At 43.8% G+C, this 21,606-nt stretch overlaps 1 protein-coding gene and 1 pseudogene across 1 annotated transcript; one reads left to right on the plus strand and one right to left on the minus strand.

The window, feature by feature from the left end:
* Window positions 1-7,621: 7,621 nt before the first annotated feature.
* On the minus strand, window positions 7,622-9,280 carry LOC125538491. The gene has a single exon (XM_048701772.1). It carries the CDS (start codon window positions 9,278-9,280, stop codon window positions 7,622-7,624), a length of 1,659 nt encoding a protein of 552 aa, XP_048557729.1.
* Window positions 9,281-19,218: 9,938 nt separating this feature from the next.
* Window positions 19,219-20,312, plus strand: LOC125538493 (annotated as a pseudogene).
* Window positions 20,313-21,606: the final 1,294 nt, after the last annotated feature.

A 21,606-nucleotide genomic window follows, 5' to 3' on the forward strand; every position in this document is an offset into this window, starting at 1 on the left:
AACATAGCATGGGCATTTAGATATTTTTTTAGCATTCTTCAGGGTCTTGACGAACAGCCAATTAATGATACGAGGTAAGGAGAGCAGAAGTTTAGTGCATGTTCAGCTCCATCCACCGATGTATATATGCAAGGGAAAAAGATTACGTTTTTTTGGTGAGAAAGATTCATCAGCCAGGAACTGTATATTTTGCTAAACTTTATCTGTTCTCTTAATATGCAGCGTTCAAATCTTCCCGTCTATATTTTACAAGGTTCCCATTACCCGAGGGATACAGACATATTGAGTTTGGTTGAAGGAAAAGAAAATAAGAGTGATTTAACAATAATAGATGGGAAATAATGATGCTTCATATGCATGGAGATTCGGAAAGGTGTGGTAGCTCCCGGGGGTCGGGGCACCCTGCTATCTACCCGTCTAACCTCGCTGAGATTCGTGCCGTCTTCTGTCAAAGCACAGAGCTGCTCAGTGTCTGCATGCTTATCGAGTCCATTTGACCATTCTAATTGTGGTGCTATGGGGAGTAGTAGGCTATGGGCAGTAGCCGTCTCGTGGGGCAGCAGGAGCAGTCCAGTGCTGAAAAGACTTGTCATAGAGTATGCAGGTGGCATGCCATACCACTGTTCCTGACAGTTGCGTCTGGTCATGTGCACTAGCTTGTGAAAATGCCTCCTAAGTAATAAGGGGCTGTTTGGTTTGAGCCTAAGTTTGCCTAAGGTTGCCACACCTAAGGTTAGGCAAGTTTGATCAACTTGGATGGGTGTTTGGTTCAAGCCACACCTTAGGCAAGCCGCACTAGGGTCCCACATCACATACACTCAAAAAGTGGCAAAATTCCCTTAGGCTTGCCAACGTGTGGCTCTCATTTTAAAGAACTAAGCTTAGGCAAGTGTGGCAACATTGTATGGTAAAGTGTGGCATGGTTAGGCCTAGAACCAAACAGCCCCTAAATCTCCCCAAAAAGCTTTGCATGCATCAGGGTAGTTGATGCAACTCTTCATGGGAAAGGTGCTACACTGACCGAGCTGTGTGACAGGTGAGGGAGAATCTGTATAGGTTAAACAGTGACCTACGAAGCCCATTGCAATTTTCAAATAATTTACTACTCCGGTTCTTACTGTTCACATAGCCTGCAAATCTATTCGCTATTGCAGGACAGGGCATGAATCACCAATTCAGACACTATGGATGGACGGCGAGGATAAGTGGGTGTCCCGACCCCCGGGACCTAAAAGTCCTATCTCATGGAGATTTTAAAGGTATTTATATTTTACTCTAAAGATCAGTCAAGGTTTACGACTACGTTGGTTTCATTATTAATCTAACCCTAAATATTTAGACGCTGTTGCAATCCATATGCAATTTCCTAGTTACTCCCTTCTTTTCGGTTTATAAGGCTCAATTCAAAAATCTCACCAACCTAGGTAGATGATGAGTGGTGGAATATTTTTTGTAGTTTGCAAAAGCACCCAATTAATGCTCTTGTTTTCCTCAAAAAATTATGTTTATGAATGCATTAATTGCAATGCATGCATGCATAAAGTGCAGGCATTGGTCAGTTTTCTCTTAATACTTGCATGCAATGATTTAATGCACCTTGAAGTCTGAACATGTGATGGGGAACAACCAAATTGAGCCTTATAAAATGGAAAAAACTAAAATTTTGAGATAAGCCATATAAACCGGAAAGGAGGGAGTAGTAAACAAAAAGGTTGTTTAACATATATTCTTGAATTCTTCTATAGGTTTGTGAAAGTCTTTAATGCCATACTAGTATTATTTTTCATCACTAGGAAGTAATTGTTTTTCAAGCACTCAAAAGAAAGAAGCTAATAGGAAGTTGGTGTTCCCTAGACTGTGTGAATGAACGTTCACTCAGAAAGGCTCAAATGAGCAACCGACATTTTCCTCGGCGATCACTCAAAAAACCTCTCCCATGAACATCTTCTATTCTTAAATAGTTTCAACCCATTATCTATTTTTTGTCCTCATACAACCATGCCACATCATCAAGTCATGCATGCATGAGGTCATAAGTACTTATTTTTCCTCTTCATGTAACCATGTGGCATCATCAAGCCATGCATGTGGCCTAAGTTACAATTTCTGCACTAATCCGCCCATTGTTTCACTGATTTTTAATGTGGCCATAAAATAGTATATACATTGGATGCCTAGGGCAAAGATTGACCGAAAAATGCCTCTTCGGCTTCAGCATGGCCGACGGGGTTATAGTTTTTAAAATTTGTCTATTATGTACTTAATACGAAAGACAAATAAGACACCATGTTTTTCCATATAAGCTAAGATAATGTACATCGTTGATCAGTAATTCTCACGGCTGAGATTTAAAGATATTACATTACGTGCCTAAAGTTATAGTTGGAACAAAGGTGCATGAATAAGAAGTTGGAAAAAGATGAGAAGATGGGAAGTTATGATCGGCAATGTGCACGTACGGTTGATGATGGGAAGTTATTATACCAAACAAGCACAAACAAATGAGGAAAACTACAACCACAATACTAGCTTATCCGGTTTTGAAAACATTGCAGTAGGTTCCCTGAACCGGTTTTTGTTTTTCCTGATTCGGTTTTCTTTTTTTCCTTTTAGTTTTCTGTTTTTCCAGTTTATTTTATTTCATTTTTAGAAAAATGTTCAAAAATTTGAAAATTTTCATGCTTTTAAAAAAGCATCAAAATTGAAAAAAAGGTTGTGCTGTCAAATTTTGTTCATAAATTCCAATAATGTTCGCGTATTGAATTTTTTTGATTTTTCCAATTTTATTTTATTTCAAATAATGTTCAAAATTACAAAAAAGGTCTTGCTTATAGAAATTGATCAATATTTCAAAAAACACGTGTTTAATATTTTGTTCATAAATTAAAAAGAAATTGCTCGCGTATTAAAAAATGTTTTCGGATATTGTCTGAGGATTTACAAAAATGTTGCCATTTCAAATAATTGTTCGGTAATTTTAAAAAATCTTCATGTTTCAATTTTTCTCAAGTTTCATAAAATGTTCCCATTTCAAAATATGTTCACAATTTTTAGAAAAATGTTCGTGTTTTCAAGTTTTGATCGGGAGTTTAGAAAATGTTTGTGTTTGGCCATATTTTTTAAATTTCAAAAAAAATTCCCATTTTCAAAAAAAGTGTTCTTGTTTTCGGAAATGTTTCAGGTTTTTAAAAACAGTTTGCAAATTTGAAATTTTTTATCATTTCATAAAACACCGAGTGGGTTCGTTCTTAAAGACTGACGTGGCTGACTTATCAGTAACTCTCGCATCGTGTGTAGCACAATATCCGTAGTTCGATTCTCTTTGTGGTCGATTTTTTTGGGGCTATAGTACAAGTTCGGTGGCGTTCATGGAAGTTTCAATGGCGTTCGTTTATGGCCGGCCCAGTCAGAGACCTTCCTGTACGAAATAAAGATAGTTTGCCGCAGAGAGCGGCATATAGGAGGTCCCCGTTAGGTTCCTAATGTAGCTTATGACCTAGTAGTAAGGACAGTGCTAGAGTCTGCGTGGGTCTGGGTTCCCAGAGAGTTTTTATTTCTTCCGTTTAAAATTGGATTCTGAGAAAAATTCACAAATTCAACAAAATATTAACGAATATGTAAAAAAATCATGAATTTCAATTTTTCTATGAAAAATATATTTCATGAACCTCAATTTTTTTCATGCAATTTAGAAAATTATGTAATTTTTTTAAAATGCTTGCGAATTAAGAAAAAACATGAATTCAAAATAGTTCATGACTTTGTATAATATGTATAGATTTTCATAATGTTCACATACTCAAAGTTCATAAATTCAAATAATACTTGCAAATTTTAATAGAATTCACAAATTTTAAAAAGAGTTGTTGAAATTTCAAAAATCAGGATTTGATTTTTTTCTCACAAATTTTTTAAAAATCTTTTAAGATTTTAAAATTTTAAATTAAAACTAAAGTATGAAAAATCTGCAAATGAAATGATAAAAAATAGAAATACCCGCAGGAAAAAATAGAAGAAATATCGTTCCTAAAGCTTCCCAAAAACTATTGGGAAGCTCCCGCCAACTTCTAAAACCACTCCAGGAGCGATCGCTAACAGCGTGTTAGTGCTGGGCCGGCGCATCTAGTGAAGTTATGAGTGGAGAACTGATTTTGGGAAGTTTTCAGAAGCTTTGTTTCGTTTGTTTTCTTTTGGTTCTTTATTTTTTAGTTCCCTTTTTAATCAATTTTTGTTGCATTTAGCATTTTTGCTTCTCCTTTTTTACATTTCCTTTTTAATCCTTGTTTTTTCAAACTCATGAATTTACTTTAATTCACTAACATGTTCTGATTCAGGATCATTTTTTGGGAATTTTGTGAACAATTGACAAACATTTTTCAAAATAAACATTTTTTAATTAATGAACATTTCTCCCAATTCATGTTTAGTGATCAATAAAGTAGTTGCTAAAAATCATAATAAATAAAGTTGGATTGTTGTATTCAAAAAGTAACAGTTTTCATTCGCTAAAAAATTATAATGGCCCAAAGTTTTTTCCGGAATAATCATGGTAATAATATAAAAAATCTACTCCAAACTGCAAAAACAGCTTATATTTAGGTACAAAGGGAGTACCAAACTACATTTTTTAGAATAAAAAATAAATCTACAATTTATCTTTCAGTTAAACAATTTCTTGAAGTTAAATATTACATATTGTTTTGCAACATCATCTCAATCTAGTGCATCCATCGTAAGGCGTGCCATGTTTTCCCAAGTCTCTTGGATCTAGGCTTACTCTTTTGTTTAAATAGATCTGGGCTTACTACACTAGTAGAAAAATGGCCTAATGTTCAGCTCATTAGTTCTGGTTTGTATTTGAGCCGGCATTAATGTGACCATTAGTGCCGGTTCCAATAGCTAGGCGGGCCGCTCTCATTAGTATCGGTTCGTGGCGAACCTTTAGCAGGTTCGTTGTGCCACGAACCGGTGCTAAAGAGAGTGGTGGCAGGATGTTGTCAGTCTGGGGCCCCTCCAACACCTTTAGTACCGGTTCATGCCAGAACGGTACTAAAGGTCGTCCTATATAAACCCTTCGTCCACCGATGAGCTCGCTCTGTTTTCCCCTTTCCCCTCTCCTCTCTGTTCTTCCCCTCCTCCTCGAGCTCATCACACATTTTGCCCAAAATTTGTCAAGATTTGAAGGCCCCCATCCATTCAAATGATCACAAAGGTAGCAACTTTGTCCTTTCCATCTCTCATTGCTAGATTAGCTCTTGCAATGCTTTATATAGTGATTAATTTGTGGGTTTTAGTAATTTGGGAGGAATTATATGTGGTAGTTTATTTGATTTATATGCAACTTGAGCTCAAAATTACTGTTAGTTTGCATATGTAGGTGTGGTTTACTTAGTGCCTTCCCATCTCCGTCCTAACCACCGTCGATCGTCCGCACCGTCCCGTCGCCCACACCACCTTGTGGTGAGCCTCTTGTTCTTATCTTTTTTATAAAAAAAAATCATGTTTGTGTGATGTAGATATATAGTTCCTTGTATAATTATCTTACCCGTACGTTGTTTGTTATTCATAGTGCCATGGTTTTGATATCCGTCCCAGTTGGCCCTCGCCCGGGTTATGATTCGGATGTGGTATATTCTCTTTTATAACTATTTGTTGCATTTCGTATTTATGACAAATTATGCCCATCAAGTTGACATAGATATTTTTATCTAGGAGGTATGTGAACCGGAAATTCCAACCGACCCTATTGTCGAGAGGTTAAATTTAGTTGAAAGAGAAAATGAGTATTTGAAAGAAAAATTGAAAAGAATTGAGGGGGAGAAGATGGAATTGGAGTTGCATGTTGACGATGTCGTCGATGATCACAAGATCAAGATGGAGAAAATGCGCTTGAAGATTAGAAAGATTAGAAAATATGCCATTGATAGTGAGGCTTGGTATCATTATGTTGTTGGATCAATTGTTACCTTAGTTGCGATCTTGATCGCATTTGTTGTTGCATTTAAATGCTTTAGCTAGAGAGTTATTTGTATGTTTGTTTTATGAGAATAATGTTGTATGAACTTTATGTATGAACTTGTATTAATTTGGTCTATTCGGTGCTGTGTAATGAAGATGAGCCGATAATGGATGTACGATGACCGATGCTCTCCCCAGTTCGAATAGGTGCATACTTTTCTGCTTGCGGCTGAGGCAAACAAGCGGGCGGATGGTTTTATGCCTTGTCCATGTGCTGGCTGTAAGAATGGTCACAATTACTCTACGTCAAGAACCATTCATGTCCACCTGTTTGAGTCCGGTTTCATGCCCCACTATAATGTTTGAACTAAGCACGGAGAAAGAGGGGTTATGATGGAAGACAGATCGACCGACTTTCAGGTGTAATCTAAACTTGCACAATTTTTTGGTAAGGTGGAATGTTAGGATAAACATGTACAATTGAATATGGGAGATAAACATATTTGTTGCCTAGTCTTTTGGGATAAGCTCTATCTCTCCAAACCTCCCTGTAATCTCTCTAGACGTTGTAATCACACATATATAATCAACACGAAGACATGCGTCTCATCTATTTGTGTGTGTGTGTGCGTGTGTGCGTGTGGTGTGTGTGGGGGGGGGGGGAGGGGGGTCATCGATTTTACGTTGATGACTAGAAACACTTATAATCTCATTCACTCGTTCGAAATCCAAGGCAATGCGGCAGTCCGCCAGAAATTGCCATGTCCGAGGTGCCCTGAAAGTAGATTTCACGCTAAAAAATGATTTTTCATGAAATGGAAAAAGGTTGAATGTCCACGTGTCATCCGAAGATTACAAGAAAAATTAACTTAGGGCGAATTGAAAAACAGCGACAGTCCCAAAGAAGACATGAAAAGGAAAATACGCGGGACCATGTTCAGAGTGGGCCAAATATAAGATTTAAGACCACAAGTAGGATATATACGTCATGGTCATGTTCGTTGTCTCGTATTCCTTCTTAAGAAGGTGCAAAACCCACGGTTGGTTGGCAATCGATGCACCCTTCAACTTGCTGACAAAGAAATCAGTCAAGAGTGAGCTTTGATTTTTTTTTAATGGCTGCATGCATCACTGATGCAAAGGCTGGGGGCTATCCTTCTTTTCAAACAAAAAGAAGAGAGACACGAGCTGCTTAATTAATTAATTTCCTCTATTATCCGGCTGGCTCTATTATTACAGTTCATATGGATATTTATACAAAAGAAAATAGATGGTGTTTGAGGATAGTCGTGAGGAGGAGATGAAACATATCATTTCTGAGATTTGCTTCTTGGCCAATCGACACTAAGAGGACACCAATGTCGACCTCATGTAAATTAAATAGGAGTGATGCATGTATATAAAATGTAAGTAACATACATACATACATACATATTTTGAGTTTGGGATGAATGAAATGGAAAAAAAGTGGAATGTCCACTTGTCATCGAATGATTGGAAAGAAAAGGGATTCCAAAAAAGAAAGAAAATAGAGCACGTAGATATATAGACTTGAAAAGGAAAACATGCATGCATGCAGAATTAACCACGTTCGAATCGATCACAGCAGCAGGCCTGCCGGCCGAATATAATTAAGAATTTAAGATGGATGCATGTAGACAGCCTATTCCGCCCGATCGAGCTTGCCTATCAACTCGCCCCCGTCCAGGATGCTGCCAAACATGGCGGCCTCAAACAGATAGTTCACCTGCCACGCATGGTGGCTTGCATGGGCGACGAGCCAGACCATTTCGTCGATGAGGCCCTTGGAGAAGAGCTGGACCATTTGCAGGCGTGAGGATTCAATGAGGTGTTTCTCACGCTGCTCGTCCACCTCGCCCGTCCGGACGTACTCCAGCGGACCGGTGACAATGGACGACCAAAGGGCGGCGAGCAGGTGGTCTTGGTCTCCTTTTACTTTGAGGAAGCGCCGGACGTGGTCGCAGGTTTCTTCCCCATTGCAGGCGTACTCAGGGTCAAGGGGCCTGCTGAAACCGGTGGTGCAAAAGTCGGTGTTGAAGACCTCGTCGAAGTCAGCCTCGCACTGGGGCCGCGCCGGGGACTTGCGGGCCTTGGGCCATCCTAGGAGGGCGCGGCGGAGGAACATGTGCCGGTCGTTGTGCAGGTGCCAAGTATACAAGGTGATGCACATCCGAGCCACGGGCTCGTGCCACCTCTGGGTGTACATCCGAGCTCCCGTGGCAGCGTAGGCGTCGTAAATGGCCCGCAACGCTGGCTCGCTCACCACGCCTGAGGCGGCGATGTCGGCCACGTTGAGGAACGAGTTCATGACCTCGGAGTTTACCAGGTCGCTGCCCACATCGATGACATCGGTGCCGGGCGAGCTGAAGACGAGGTCGCTTGTGACGGCGCCAACATCGAAGCCCCGGGCTATGGCCTCGGCCCCCATGCCTAGGATGCTGCTCTCGCAAAGGGACATGACCTGGGCGGCGTGGCGGTCCATCCGCCCCGACCGGTCCTTGAGGAGCGTCCTGTGCGCCGCCTCCAGCGTGATCTTGGCTCGGATGTAGGACGCGCCGATGGCGACAGCCTCGCGTCGCTGCCGGCCACCAGGGGTTCGTAGCGAGCGGGTGTCGGCGAGCCCGTCGCGTAGGAGGCGGCTGAAGGAGGGGAACACCTTGTGGTACCCGTGCTCATAGTAAAATGCCATGTCCACCACGTAGTTGGAGAAGAGGGTGCGCATGTCGAAGGCCCCAATCAGCAGGTTCGCCATGCCGCTGCCAGATAGGGCGTTGGCTGTTGTCATCGCCTCAGGCCGGTCGGTGGCGCCCAGCAAGGCGAGAACTTGCGGCGTGGCTTGGACCAGCCCGGCGCCCTTAGTGGGCAGCACGTTGCCGATTGCATGCTGCAAGCTTTTCCACAGCGCCAGCTCCGGCGATAGTCGCAGTTGCACCACCCTGGGCCGCGCCGCGTCACCTCCGCCATCAATGCTAATGCTAGCAAACATCTCCGCCAGCAAGTCTTCCGCCTCGCGAGACAGCCTTCTCAAATCCACCATGCCCCCCGCCCCCTTGCCGACCAAGGCCCTCGCCGCCGAGTAGCCTGGGTACAAGGGGAAGCCTTCATCTTGCCGCTTCGCCAGCTGGGTGCCCCAGAAATACGAAGGGATTGCAACTAGCCCGCTGCCGTTGCCGCCAGGGACAATGTTCTTCTCCCTCACCACCTCAATATCGAGGCCATGGAGAGAGCAGCCACCCCAGGTTGGGGTTGGGGTGGGTGGTGCCTCCACGTCGCCGCGACAAGTCCAGGCCAGACTCAACATTTTTATTTAGTACTGTATTAAAAATTGCAGGTAATGGACTCCTCGTGGTGTTTGCCAGCCTTATGTATTCCCCGGCAGCTTATATAGCCATATCAACACAAGGCTGGCTTCCTCTCAGCAGTGGTTTTTGTACAAGCTTAAGCTTGTGGCACTAGCTAGCTAGAAAGACACACACGTTTTGATTGTTTTCTTCTTATTGTATCACTTTCTCGCCATATTTGTATTGCTTTATATAACTCTCGATGAATTTTTGACTCCTTCCAATAACATCACCTCGACAAGAGTTCTTCCAGAACGTCCACATAATACATCTCCATCTTTCTCTTACTCTGAAAAAACCAACATGTACAGAAAATACTTGGTTTCTATTTTCATGTGTAACAATTATATAAAGAAGTACAATTGTTACCATGATGATCTCTTTCAGTTGCGCAGGATGCCATGAGTTTTTTAGTTTATCCATCATAAAGCTTTGTCAATTCATATTTTCAAAGCATCATCCAAAGCCATCAGTTTTTATCTCTAATGTACAAAAGTGAATATAAAACACATTAATTAAAAAATAAGATCAGCCTATATACAATATATATTCATTGATCGGCTGCTCGCTTCGAGCATGTGACCGTTTCAATTAGAGTGAGTGGCGTCGTGCATTTTAGTAGAGTGAGACACATCCGAGTTTTAATACACTATTCTCTGGAAATGACTTGCTAGGGTATGTCAGAATTTTCACTATATAAAAATGTAAATTACATTTATCTAAAAATACAGCCGTTTCCGTATTAAAGCAAGCAGACGCTCCTTTTATTCTCATCTTAAAAGCAATACAGATGAATTCCACGCACCCAGAAGTCTAATGTACATGGAGGTTGGATGCATGCATGAATTCAAGTGGTGAAGAATATTCGTCAAGCTGGAGTTTGTCAGAGTTGTGTTGAATATTATTGTACAGTTGGACTTGGTTTTTAACTGTGTGTGTTTTTTTTTGCGGGGAGTTTTTAACTGTGTGTTGACAGGGTAGGATTTGTGTCCTAATAGGACACTTTATTTTAGGCCTCTCATATATATCGGGGGTAGACCCACGATGTAACCTATGCCAACATAATAGCACATGCACGCAGGGGGGAGCCGGCGGCATGTGTCGGCGCCCGGGCGGCCGAGGTGCGGTATTGTGACGGTGCCATGGGAAGGAGCGCCCATAGTTAACCCCGGGATGTAGCCATGATAGTGAACCTCGTTAACAAATCTCGGTGTCATGCTTGTGTGATTGCTTGATCCTCGATAGATCGACGGAGCGCCTCGAATTTATTCTAACAGTGTTTGTGGTATTATAATAGTATGTTTTTTGCTACATCGCACGACTGCTACAATGCGCGTCACGTTCTGTTACATCGCACGGCCGTCGTATTTTTTGCTACATACGACAACCAGAGTTATAAATTGCTACAACCGATGTCCCATCCGGCTACAAATGACATAGTGTTTTGCTACATCACATGACCATCGCATTTCTGCTATAATCCGTGTCACTCATCCCGCTTCAACCATCATCACAAATTGCTACAACCGGCCGCTCGGCGTTCTGCGATGGCTCAGCGGCGAGACAGTTTTTTTTAAAATTGATGCTCGAATTTTCTGTAACAGGGCGAGCAACTGTGAGGTGAGCCGGACGAGCTGCGGCATCGGGCATGAGCAGCGGCAAGCATGCTGACGAGTTGTGGCCGTCGCCACCGAAGCTGCAACCGCATGGTGCAGCTGTTGCTTGGGCGAATCCGGTGACAAGGACGACGGGCGAGGGCTGCGACCGACGACTAGGACGGCTGGCAAGGGCGGCGACTACAGATGAAAAAATAGGCGATCAGATCAAATCATATATATCATTTCGTATATCATGGCAGCAAAAACACATTGTGGTGAACGCTCTTGGTTATGACGGTGTGCATTCCTTGCAGCAGGACTCAAACTGTGACGCCGTTGAGAGGAGGAGGGGGGGGGCATGGAGGGAAGGAGATACGATGGTGAGAGGAAGGTGTGAGTTGAATGGCATGGTGTCTAGGGCAGGCGTCAGTGATACTCATTACGGGGAAAGATGGATGCGACGATACCGTCGCGAGCAGAGCAGGCCGGGAAAATAAGATGTGACTACGAGCATTGTGCCATGTGGTAATACTTATAGAGTGAATATAGTATTTTTATGATGAGAATAAAAGGAGCGTCTGCTTGCTTTAATACGGGAAACAGTTGTTTTTTTAGATAAATGTAATTTACATTTTTACATAATGAAAAATCTGACATACCCTAGCAAGTCATTTCCGGAGAATCGTGTATTAAAATTGGGATGTGTCTCACTCTACTAAAATGCACGATGCCACTCACTCTGATTGAAACGGTTACATGCTCGAAGCGAGTAGCTGATCAATGAATATATATTGTATATGGGCTGATCTTATTTTTTTAATGAATGTGTTTTATATTCACTTTTGTATATTACAGATAAAAACTGATGGCTTTGGATGATGCTTTGAAAATGTGAATTGACAAAGCTTTATGATGGATAAACTGAAAAACTCATGGCATCCTGCGCAACTGAGAGAGATGATCATGGTAACGATTGTACTTCTTTATATAATTGTTACACATGATAATAGAAACGAAGTATTTTCTGTACATGTTGGTTTTTTCAGAGTAAGAGAAAAATGGAGATGTATTATATGGACGTTCTGGAAGAACTCTTGTCCACGCGATGCTATTGGAAGGAGTCAAAAATTCATTGAGAGTTATATAAAGCAATACAAATACGGGCATTCAAGTAATATAGCTAGTTGTGAACGGAGAGGACCCTCATTTTGCCCATCATCAGGACCATGGACCCTGAGTAGTACGATGATCGACAAGGAAACCTGCAAGAATGTCTGGCCGTCGTCCTCGACATGCTCGGCACCGTCTGGCCGTCCCTCGTCACTGGCCGGCACGTCCACAAGGGCGAGGTGGACACGAACAACTCCTCCTTGTGCCTGTAATCCTGGAGCGGAATCGTGTTACTTTCTAGTCATATGGCGAGAAAGTGGTACAATAAGACGAAAACAATCAAAATGTGTGTGTCCCTCTAGCTAGCTAGTACCACAAGCTTAAGCTTTGTACAAAAACCACTTCTGAGAGGAAGCCAGCCTTGTGTTGATATGGCTATATAAGCTGCTGGGGAATACATATGGCTGGCAAACAGCACGAGAAGTCCATTGCCTTGCAGTTGCACTTGGGTGTGTTGAGTTGTGATTGCGCTCAGGATGGGGTGGTTGCAACTACAAAAAAAATCAAATAAAAAAGGAACCGATTTCATCGGAGTGACAACACTCCGTCCGACCCTGGTTGCGGGCACATTATATGTCCTGGGATTGCGCTTGGGTTTGCTGAGTTGTAGTTGCGCTCGTGTTAAGGCGGTTGCAACTAAAAAAACTAACAAAAAATGGAACTGATTTCATTGGCGCTGAAAACCCTCCGCCCCTACCCCCAGTTGTGGTCACATTATATGGCTTGCAGTTGCAGTTGGGCGTGTTGAGTTGTGATTGCGCCGGGACGGGGCGGTTGCAACTACAACAAAAAACCATAACAAAAAAAATGGAACCGATTTCATCGGCGCCGACAAGCCTCCCCCCGACGTCCGGTTGCGCTTGGGTGTGATGAGTTGCGATTGCGCTCGGGTTGTGGCGGTTGCAAGTACAACAAAAAAACCTAACAAAAAAAGGAACCGATTTCATCGGCACCGACAGCCCTCCACCCGACCCCGGTTGCGGTAACACTATATGGCTTGCAGTTGTGCTTGGGTGTGTTGATTTGCGATTGTACTCGTAGGTCAGTTGCAACTACAAAAAAAACCTAACAAAGAAGGAACCAATTTCATCGGCGCGGACAGCCCTCCGCCCGACCTCGGTTGCGGTCACATTATATGGCTTGCAGTTGCGCCTGGGGTGTGTTGAGTTGCGATTGCGCTCGGGATGGGGCGGTTGCAACTACAAAAGGACCTAACAAAAAATTGAATCGATTTCATCAGCGCCGACAACCCTCCGCCCCGACCCCTGGCTGCGGTCACATTATATGTCCCGCAGTCGCGCTTGGGTGTGTTGAGTTGCGATTGCGCTCGGAATGGGGCGGTTGCAACTACAACAAAAAAACTAACAAAAAATGGAACTAATTTCATGGGCGTCGAGAACCCTCCCCCCAACGCCCGGTTGCGCTTGGGTATGCTGAGTTGTAGTTGCGCTCGTGTTGGGGCAGTTGCAACTAGGAAAAGACTAACTAAAAAATGGAACCGATTTCATTGGCGCCGACAACCCTCCGCCCTGACCCCCAGTTGCGGTCACATTATATGGCTTGCAGTTGCGCTTGGGTGTGTTGAGTTGTGATTGCGCTCGGGATGGGGTGGTTGCAACTACAAGGAAAAACCCTAACAAAAAAATGGAACCGATTTCATCGGCGCCGGCAACCCTCCCCCCGACGCCTAGTTGCGCTTGGATGTGCTGAGTTGCGATTGCGCTTAGGTTGAGGCAGTTGCAACTACAACAAAAAAACCTAACAAAAAAAGGAACCGATTTCATCGGCACCGATAGCCCTCCACCCGACCTCGGTTGCGGTCACATTATATGGCTTGCAGTTGCGCCTCGGGTGTGTTGACTTGCGATTGCCCTCGGGATGGGGCGGTTCCAATTACAAAAAAAACTAACAAAAAATGGAAGCAATTTTATCGATGCCGACAGCGCTCCGCCCCGACCCCCAGTTGCGGTCACATTATATGTCCTATAGTTGCGATTGGGTGTGTTGAGTTGCGGTTGCGCTTGGGATGGGTCGGTTGCTACTACAACAAGAAAAAAACTAACAAAAAATGGAACCGATTTCATCGGCGTCGACAACCCTCCTCCCGATGCCCGGTTGCGCTTGGGTGTGCTTAGTTGCGATTGCGCTGGGCCCCAACGAACTGCTGCAAGTCGGCCGCCAACATAACACACATAAGCATGGGGCATCCGTCCAGACATGTCGAACACCACTATTTTGCCCCAGGCACACGCAGAGCCGCGTTTCCAGTAATCACCTCCAATCAATGTCGTTGAGTGTCCCTTGAACACATCAACAACGTACCTATGGCCGTGTGCTTTAAACTTCAGGCCACTCATCTGGTTGATTCGGTTCCTTGCCGTGCATGGGATGTCAGGAAAAAAAGTCAAAACAATTAGCGAAAAAGAAGAATCTTTCATAAAGGAAAATACATTGAAAAAAAACATCCAGAAAAAAGTGAGAAAAAAGGAGAAGAGATTACCGCAAAGTCTCCAGACCCGTCGTGAATGAAAATGCCAAACCTCTATTCATTGTCGTTCTCGAAGTACGAATGGCAATCTAGGCACAACATCCTGCATAGTATAAAACTCGCGTATAAAAAATAAGAATCCACAATCAGTTTGCACAAATAAAAAAAAGACAAAAAAGAAAAAAAATGATGGGTTATTTTGGAATGATAACGAAACTGTAAAAAATACAAAGCACAGACTGATGAAACTACACAACTCAAAAAGATAACAGCACATCGTCGTCCTCTGTTCATTGTTTAAACTATCCAATCATAAAATCATAATAGCACCTGATTTTGATCTATTGAAAGCAGAAAAAGAAAGAAAATATGCCATGGAGAACAAAGGAAACCCTAGTCTCTGTGTTGATCCAGTTAACAAAACATCCATGCCAAAAAGTACACCAAACAAAAACTGCGGCGTAACTGAAGAAAAATCTATATCAAGAATCAAAATCTTAAAAATGCATTTACATTCGCCATTTACAGTGAAAAACCAATGTAAAATATAATACTATAGAATGAAACAAACTGTTACTTGATTACGTTTGCTTGTTCGGTCAGTCCGTTTGCTTGTTCGGTCAGTATTAGTGTTTTTTCAGGGGAAATCCTTCATGGCTGTTTTGGTTCAGTCATCAAAAAAAGAAGTATTCGTGTGTTACAAAAGACAGGCAAACTCAAAAACAAAAATAGAACTGTAGAGTATTCCTTCACCTTGGTAACAGTTGTGTTAGATAAGATAGACTACTATAGAATGAAACAAATAGAACAAATGCAGTGCTAGATATATAATACATTGGTATTATTAAAAAACATTAGCAAACACCTTGAACACTTTGAAATCGGTGTGTCCTAATACCAAAAAAAAAGTTTCATCAAACCAAAATCTGTCTGTCTGCTACCTTTACAAATGCTAGCTGGAACATTTTCATAGTCACTTCAGAACAACATATTCCAGCCGAGCTACCTAAACCATCTCGTGACAGTATGAATGCATGGTGAAATTACTGTGTATACAAACGACCCCGACAACCGCAAGAGCAGGAAACATAGTCCAGTTATAGCAGGAAAAGAGGGGTTCACATTTTTGCTATCAAAATCCTCAGCGCCTGAAAGATTAGGCAGAGGGAAACGGTGAGGCTGCGCGAGACAAAACAGAAAAATCTGTGTTGGAAAATCATACTCTGCATATTCATCTCCATCCAAAAAGATAAAACACACAAAAAACCTGTGTTGGAAAATCATACTCTGCACATTCATCTTCATCGAAAAAGAAAAAACACACAAAAAACCTGTGTTGGGAACATGTTTTCTATTTCACGCCCATTTCCAACACATCTACTATATCTAAATAGGAGCCCTCACTACTTGAATTTTCTTAACATGCAGCTCATCCACATCAGCCTGCCACATCACACTTCTTCACCCACCCAGCCATAAGACATGCAGCCTTCCATAAATATGGCGGGCAAGAAAAATCCCTAGACTCTGCATGCATGCATGCGTCCATCTAACACGCCCCAATAAAAGGTAGTAGTACTACTGATCCGTGCAATTGCTCCGCGCATACCATCAATATAGGATGACAAATACATCTCGCGAAGGCTGGTCATAGTGGGAGTAACATAGGTAGTAACATAGACGCCACATAAGTAAAAATAATGATGTGGTAAGTAGTTAATGAGGAGAGAGGCAAATAAAGTAACATAATATGTTACCATCACATAGTGCTTCCCAATGCAAAATGAGTCTACAAAGTAATAAATGAAGACATCTATGTTACCACACCTATGACACTACCCACTATGAATGCAATAGCATAGATCAGTCACATATGCATGTTACTAGTCTAAGTTACTCTCCACTATGACTAGCCTAACATGGGAGGAGAAGAAGAAAACTGCTTTGATTATGATGGAAATTAATAGGCGGACCACTAGGTTCTTTGGTCTCCTTAACGAATAAATCTCCATTCGTTCCTAAAAAAAATCCTCACCGATTCTTCTCATATTCCCTCTATCTCTGCCTCTCTCTTCGTACTACGCCTCCAGCGGCGGCCTTTCAAGGGTCATCGCCGGCGGAGACCCGTGCATACTTGATTGTTTGCCCAAATGAATTGTTCAGATTCCACAGTGAGCGTCGCCACCGCCTTGAACACGATGACTCACACCTTCCGGCTGGTCCGGTCTCCGATGGGCACTACTCCCTCTGCAAGTCGCTGACCCTGGTGGTGCTCACGGATCAGTATGTGGTCGTCGAGCGATGTCCTGCACTATGCGATGCGGCCTCCACGCCGCGGACGCCAGCGCTGGGTTCGCTCATGCGCGGATGGGCCGCACCGGGCGCGAGTGCCACGGTCAGTGCCTGGAGGAAGGGTGAGTATGCCTAAGGGAGGGATGGGGGGCACTCCCGCCGCTACACCTTGCATACATCATGATGGTTTTTCTGTCTTGATTTTTCAGAAAAGGAGCAAAAGAATCGGGACAAAGGATTAAACTGGGACATATCCACAAGTATCCAAGACGCATCCAACATGTATCCAGATTTTCTTTTCCTTCATTCTTAATGTCAATTCTTCAGATACCTGTTTAGATACGGTATCAAATATGGATACATATTCTCAGTTTGTAGAAACATGTATCCTGCAGGTGTACGATCGACCTGTGTATGGAAGCACTGAACAACTGTGTATGGAAGTGTCACACAGCATGCTGCTAACTTTTTAGTCCTCTTCGAGGACATATTCTATTTTGTCATAGTAGTTTCCTCTTATAAACACAAGAATTTTCCATTGATTCTACAAACTGAGAGGCCTATTATATTTGTTTTGAACCTCATCCTCATGTCCACTAAGAAGGAAGCCAAATTTCAAGAAGGAAGCCAAATTTCAGCGCTAACCCATGTTTATTTCTCAATTTTCTTATTGTAGGATCCAGCTACCGCCGGCCATGCAAAGCAAATCGGTAGGATAAGATATACCTTCAAATATACTAATTCATTTTATTTCTTTGTTTTACTATTTTTAGATGTCCAATAAGTCATGTTGTCATATAGCAATCCAGTTTTTACTGTATTCCTGTAGCCTTTCCCTACTTACTAACTTACTTTATGCATAACCTATTTTGTGCAGGTATGGTATTAGAACCAAGGGATTCACATTGCGCATGCTTTGGGCTCTTGCCAACCATCTGCCACTTTTAGCTCATATGTTATGAAGTTACTCGAAGCGTGGGTCACATGTGTTGTATATTAAATTTTTTCCTATAGCCTTTATACCATTAGAGCTATATTTCATATGCTACAATTTTCCGAAGCATTCATTTTTAGTGAGTGTGATTTAGATTACTCTTTTCTTTATCAACTGATTCTTCTTTTTCATGAATCCCCTATGATGCCTTTTGTATTTGTAGACAAGTCGTTAGGTAACAGTTTCGGCTGGCTAATTATTGGCTAGTTTTCCTCCATTATACTCGGTTAAATACGTTGCTCTTTCCTTATTCTCTTATTGTAAGTCATTGGTATGGGCTGTTCTACTACCCTCCTCACCGTGAGTCACAAAGACACTCTTCAAAGCCTCCGAATGAACTATTGTTGTATGCTGCAATTTCAGTAGTTTGATGAGCTTGGAAATGAGAAGATGGATCATTGTTTACTTTCTTCCACTCAAATGTCTCCTTCAAATAAATATAACACATTACACATTTCTATTTTTTTTCATATCTCTTTAAATCATTGCTGAATTTACCGCTGCAACGCGCGGGGTATAGACTAGTATCCTACAGTTACTCCACCCCCACTTCTCCTATTTGGCTGACCCCCCCCCCCCCAAATACGTGCGATGATCCACATACAAAACTACAGCCACCCACATCTCCGATTCGAAGCTGCCAAAATCATATACCGTTCCTACGGATCTGGCCAGAAACAAAAAAGAACAGCCCTAAAAGAAAAACCTAGAAAATATCTACAAATGGCAAAGAAAAAATTGGAGGACCAACAGAACGGCCGGATTCTTACTTCGAAAAATGCCGCCGCCGCCGATCTCCCGCATAGGTAGACGCCGCCGTCGCCGAACTCCCACAACGGGCTATCCCCGAGTCTCAGCTGCCACCAACAAGACACGAAGAGAAATGAAAAGAGGGGGCGATAATACACGGGCTTCCTATATCCAAAGCAAGTGGGCTTCATCAGCAAAAAATGAAAAACAAGCGCGCGACAAAAAAGAAAACAGGCCATGAGCGGGACAATAGATGGGCCATGCCTCCCGTCGTTACGAAGCTCTCCAGGACGAAAACGCGAATCGTGGCGTGGCTCAATTGGATGGTCAGAAAAGTGAATGAGGCCAATCTAATTCTCAGCTGAATGAGTTTTAGCAAATCCGATTTTTTAATACAGTACTAAATAAAAATGTTGAGTCTCTCTTGGACTCGTCGCGGCGACGTGGAGGCACCACCCACCCCATCCCCAACCTGGGGTGGCTGCTCCCTCCATGGCCTCTATATTGAGGTGGTGAGACAGAAGGAAACTGTCCCTGGTGGCAACGGCAGCGGGCTAGTTGCAATCCCTTCGTATTTCTAGGGCGCCCGGCTGGGGAAGCGGCAAGATGGAGGCTTCCCCAACTTGGGGTGGCTTCTCTCTCCATGGCCTCGATATTGAGATGGTGAGGGAGAAGGACACTGTCCCTAGCGGCAACAGCAGCAGGCTAGTTGCAATCCCTTCGTATTTTTGGGGCGCCCGGCTGGCGAAGCGGCAAGATGGAGGCTTCCCCTTGTACACGGGCTACTCGGCTGCGAGGGCCTTGGTCGGAAAGGGGGCAGGGGGCATGGCGGATCTGAGAAGGCTATCCCGCGAGGGGGAAGACTTGCTGGCGGAGATGTTTGCTAGCATTAGCATTGATGGATGAGGTGACGCGGCGCGGCCCAGGTTGGTGCAACTGCGACTGTCGCCGCAGCTGGCACTGTGGAAAAGCACGCAGCATGCAATCGGCAACGTGCTGCCCACTAAGGGTGATGGGCTGGTCCAAACCACGCCGCAAGTTCTCGCCTTGCTGGGCGCCGCTGATTGGCTTGAGGCGATGACAACAACCAACGCCCTATGCGAAACTACTGATTTTGGGGCCTCCGACGTGCGCACCCTCTTCTCCAACTACACGGGCTCGCCGACGCCCGCTCGCTACGAACCCCTAGTGGCCGGCAGGGGCGTGAGGCTGTCGTCATCGACACGTCCTACATCCAAGCCAAGATCGCGCTGGAGGCGACGCACAGGACGCTCCTCAAGGACCGGTCGGGGCAGATGGACCGCCACGCCGCCCAGGTCATGTCCATGTGCGAGAGCAACATCCTAGGCATGGGGGTCGAGGCCATAGCCCGGGGCTTCGATGTTGGCGCCATCACGAGCGACCTCGTCTTCAGCTCGCCCGCCACCGATGTTATCGATGTGGGCAGCGACCTGGTAAACTCCAAGGTCATGAACTCGTTCCTCAACGTGGCCAACATCGCCGCCTCAGGCGTGGTGAGCGAGCCGGCGCTATGGGCCATCTACAACGCCTATGCTGCCACGGGAGCTCAAATGTACACCTAGAGGTGGCACGAGCCTGTGGCCCGGATGTGCATCACCTTGTATACTTGGCACCTGCACAACGACAGGCACATGTTCCTCCGCCGGGCCCTCCTAGGATGGCCCAAGGCCCGCAAGTAATTTGTGACAGAGGGAGTACTACTACTATTTACTCCCTCATTACATAGTTTTAAAATTTGTTTTTATTAGAAGAAGACCATTGACCAATCTTACTGGAAAAATATAGAAACATTTATGACTCCAAATTAGTATCAGTAAATCCATTTTTAAAAGTAATTTCATGATATACTAAGTTTGATACTCCCTCCGACCCAAGTTAAAACTCAGATTTGTCTAGGTACGGATGTATCTAGTCACAAAGCAGAAGTATATACATTTGTATCAAGACAAATCTGATTCAATTAATTTGAGTCGGAGAAAATATCATATATACATATATATTGCTAATCTAAAAAATGGTCTAATTCAAAAGCAGAAGTATCCTTTTTCGTGGATGGAGAGAGCAGTTGATAAGCTTTTGCGTGCATCAACACTGTGACGCATGTAGATGATGTATTCTGGTGACACATTTATAGATGATGTAACCATGTCACCCACTGGCACTAGGTTTAAGATGGACCACCTATAGCCCGCTTGAGCGATGCATGTTTCGGCTGTGCATATCCACTTGACCTCGCTCCAGCAATTGCGGATCCTGGATAGTAACACTTGTGGTCACCACTGGGAATAGGATTCCGATTTGGGCGTTCCACCGGACCTATGTTAGACCACTTATAGTGGGAGTACCTTAGATATTAACATTACACACCGAATATAAGTTTGCTTATGTGACAACTGTTAGTGAGAAGAGATGTGTTTATTAGAGTTGTGTCGAATATTATTGTACAAGGTAGGTTACAGTTGGACTTGGTTTTGAACTGTGTGTTGACAGGGTAGGAGTTGTGTCCTAATATGACACTTGTATCCTAGGCCTCTCATATATATTGAGGGTAGACACACGATGTAACCTATGCTAACATAATAGCACGGGCGCGCAGGGGGAGCCGGCGGTGTGTGTCGGTGCCCGGGCGGCCAAGGTGCGGTATTGTGACGGTGTCATGGGGTGGAGCGCCCGTAGTCAACCCTGGTGATGTATCCATGATGGTGAACCTCGTTAAAAAATCTCGGTGTCATGCTTGTGTGATTACTTGATCCTCGGTAGATCGACGGAGTGCCTCGGATTTATTCTAACAAGGCTCCAGCTTGCCATGCATTCACGCCGTAGCCCCTCCATTAGCACAGAGTGAAGTCGTCCATCAGACTCCAGCTCCATCTTTAACATGACTCCATGTAGCTGCGCTATGCTATCACCACGCCTGGTCGACTTCAAGCTCTCATGTGCGCACTGCCTTGAATCAACCCCGCGTCATAGTCT

Source organism: Triticum urartu, chromosome 2, assembly GCF_003073215.2.
Source record: "Triticum urartu cultivar G1812 chromosome 2, Tu2.1, whole genome shotgun sequence".
In the NCBI taxonomy this organism is placed as follows: Eukaryota; Viridiplantae; Streptophyta; class Magnoliopsida; order Poales; family Poaceae; genus Triticum; species Triticum urartu.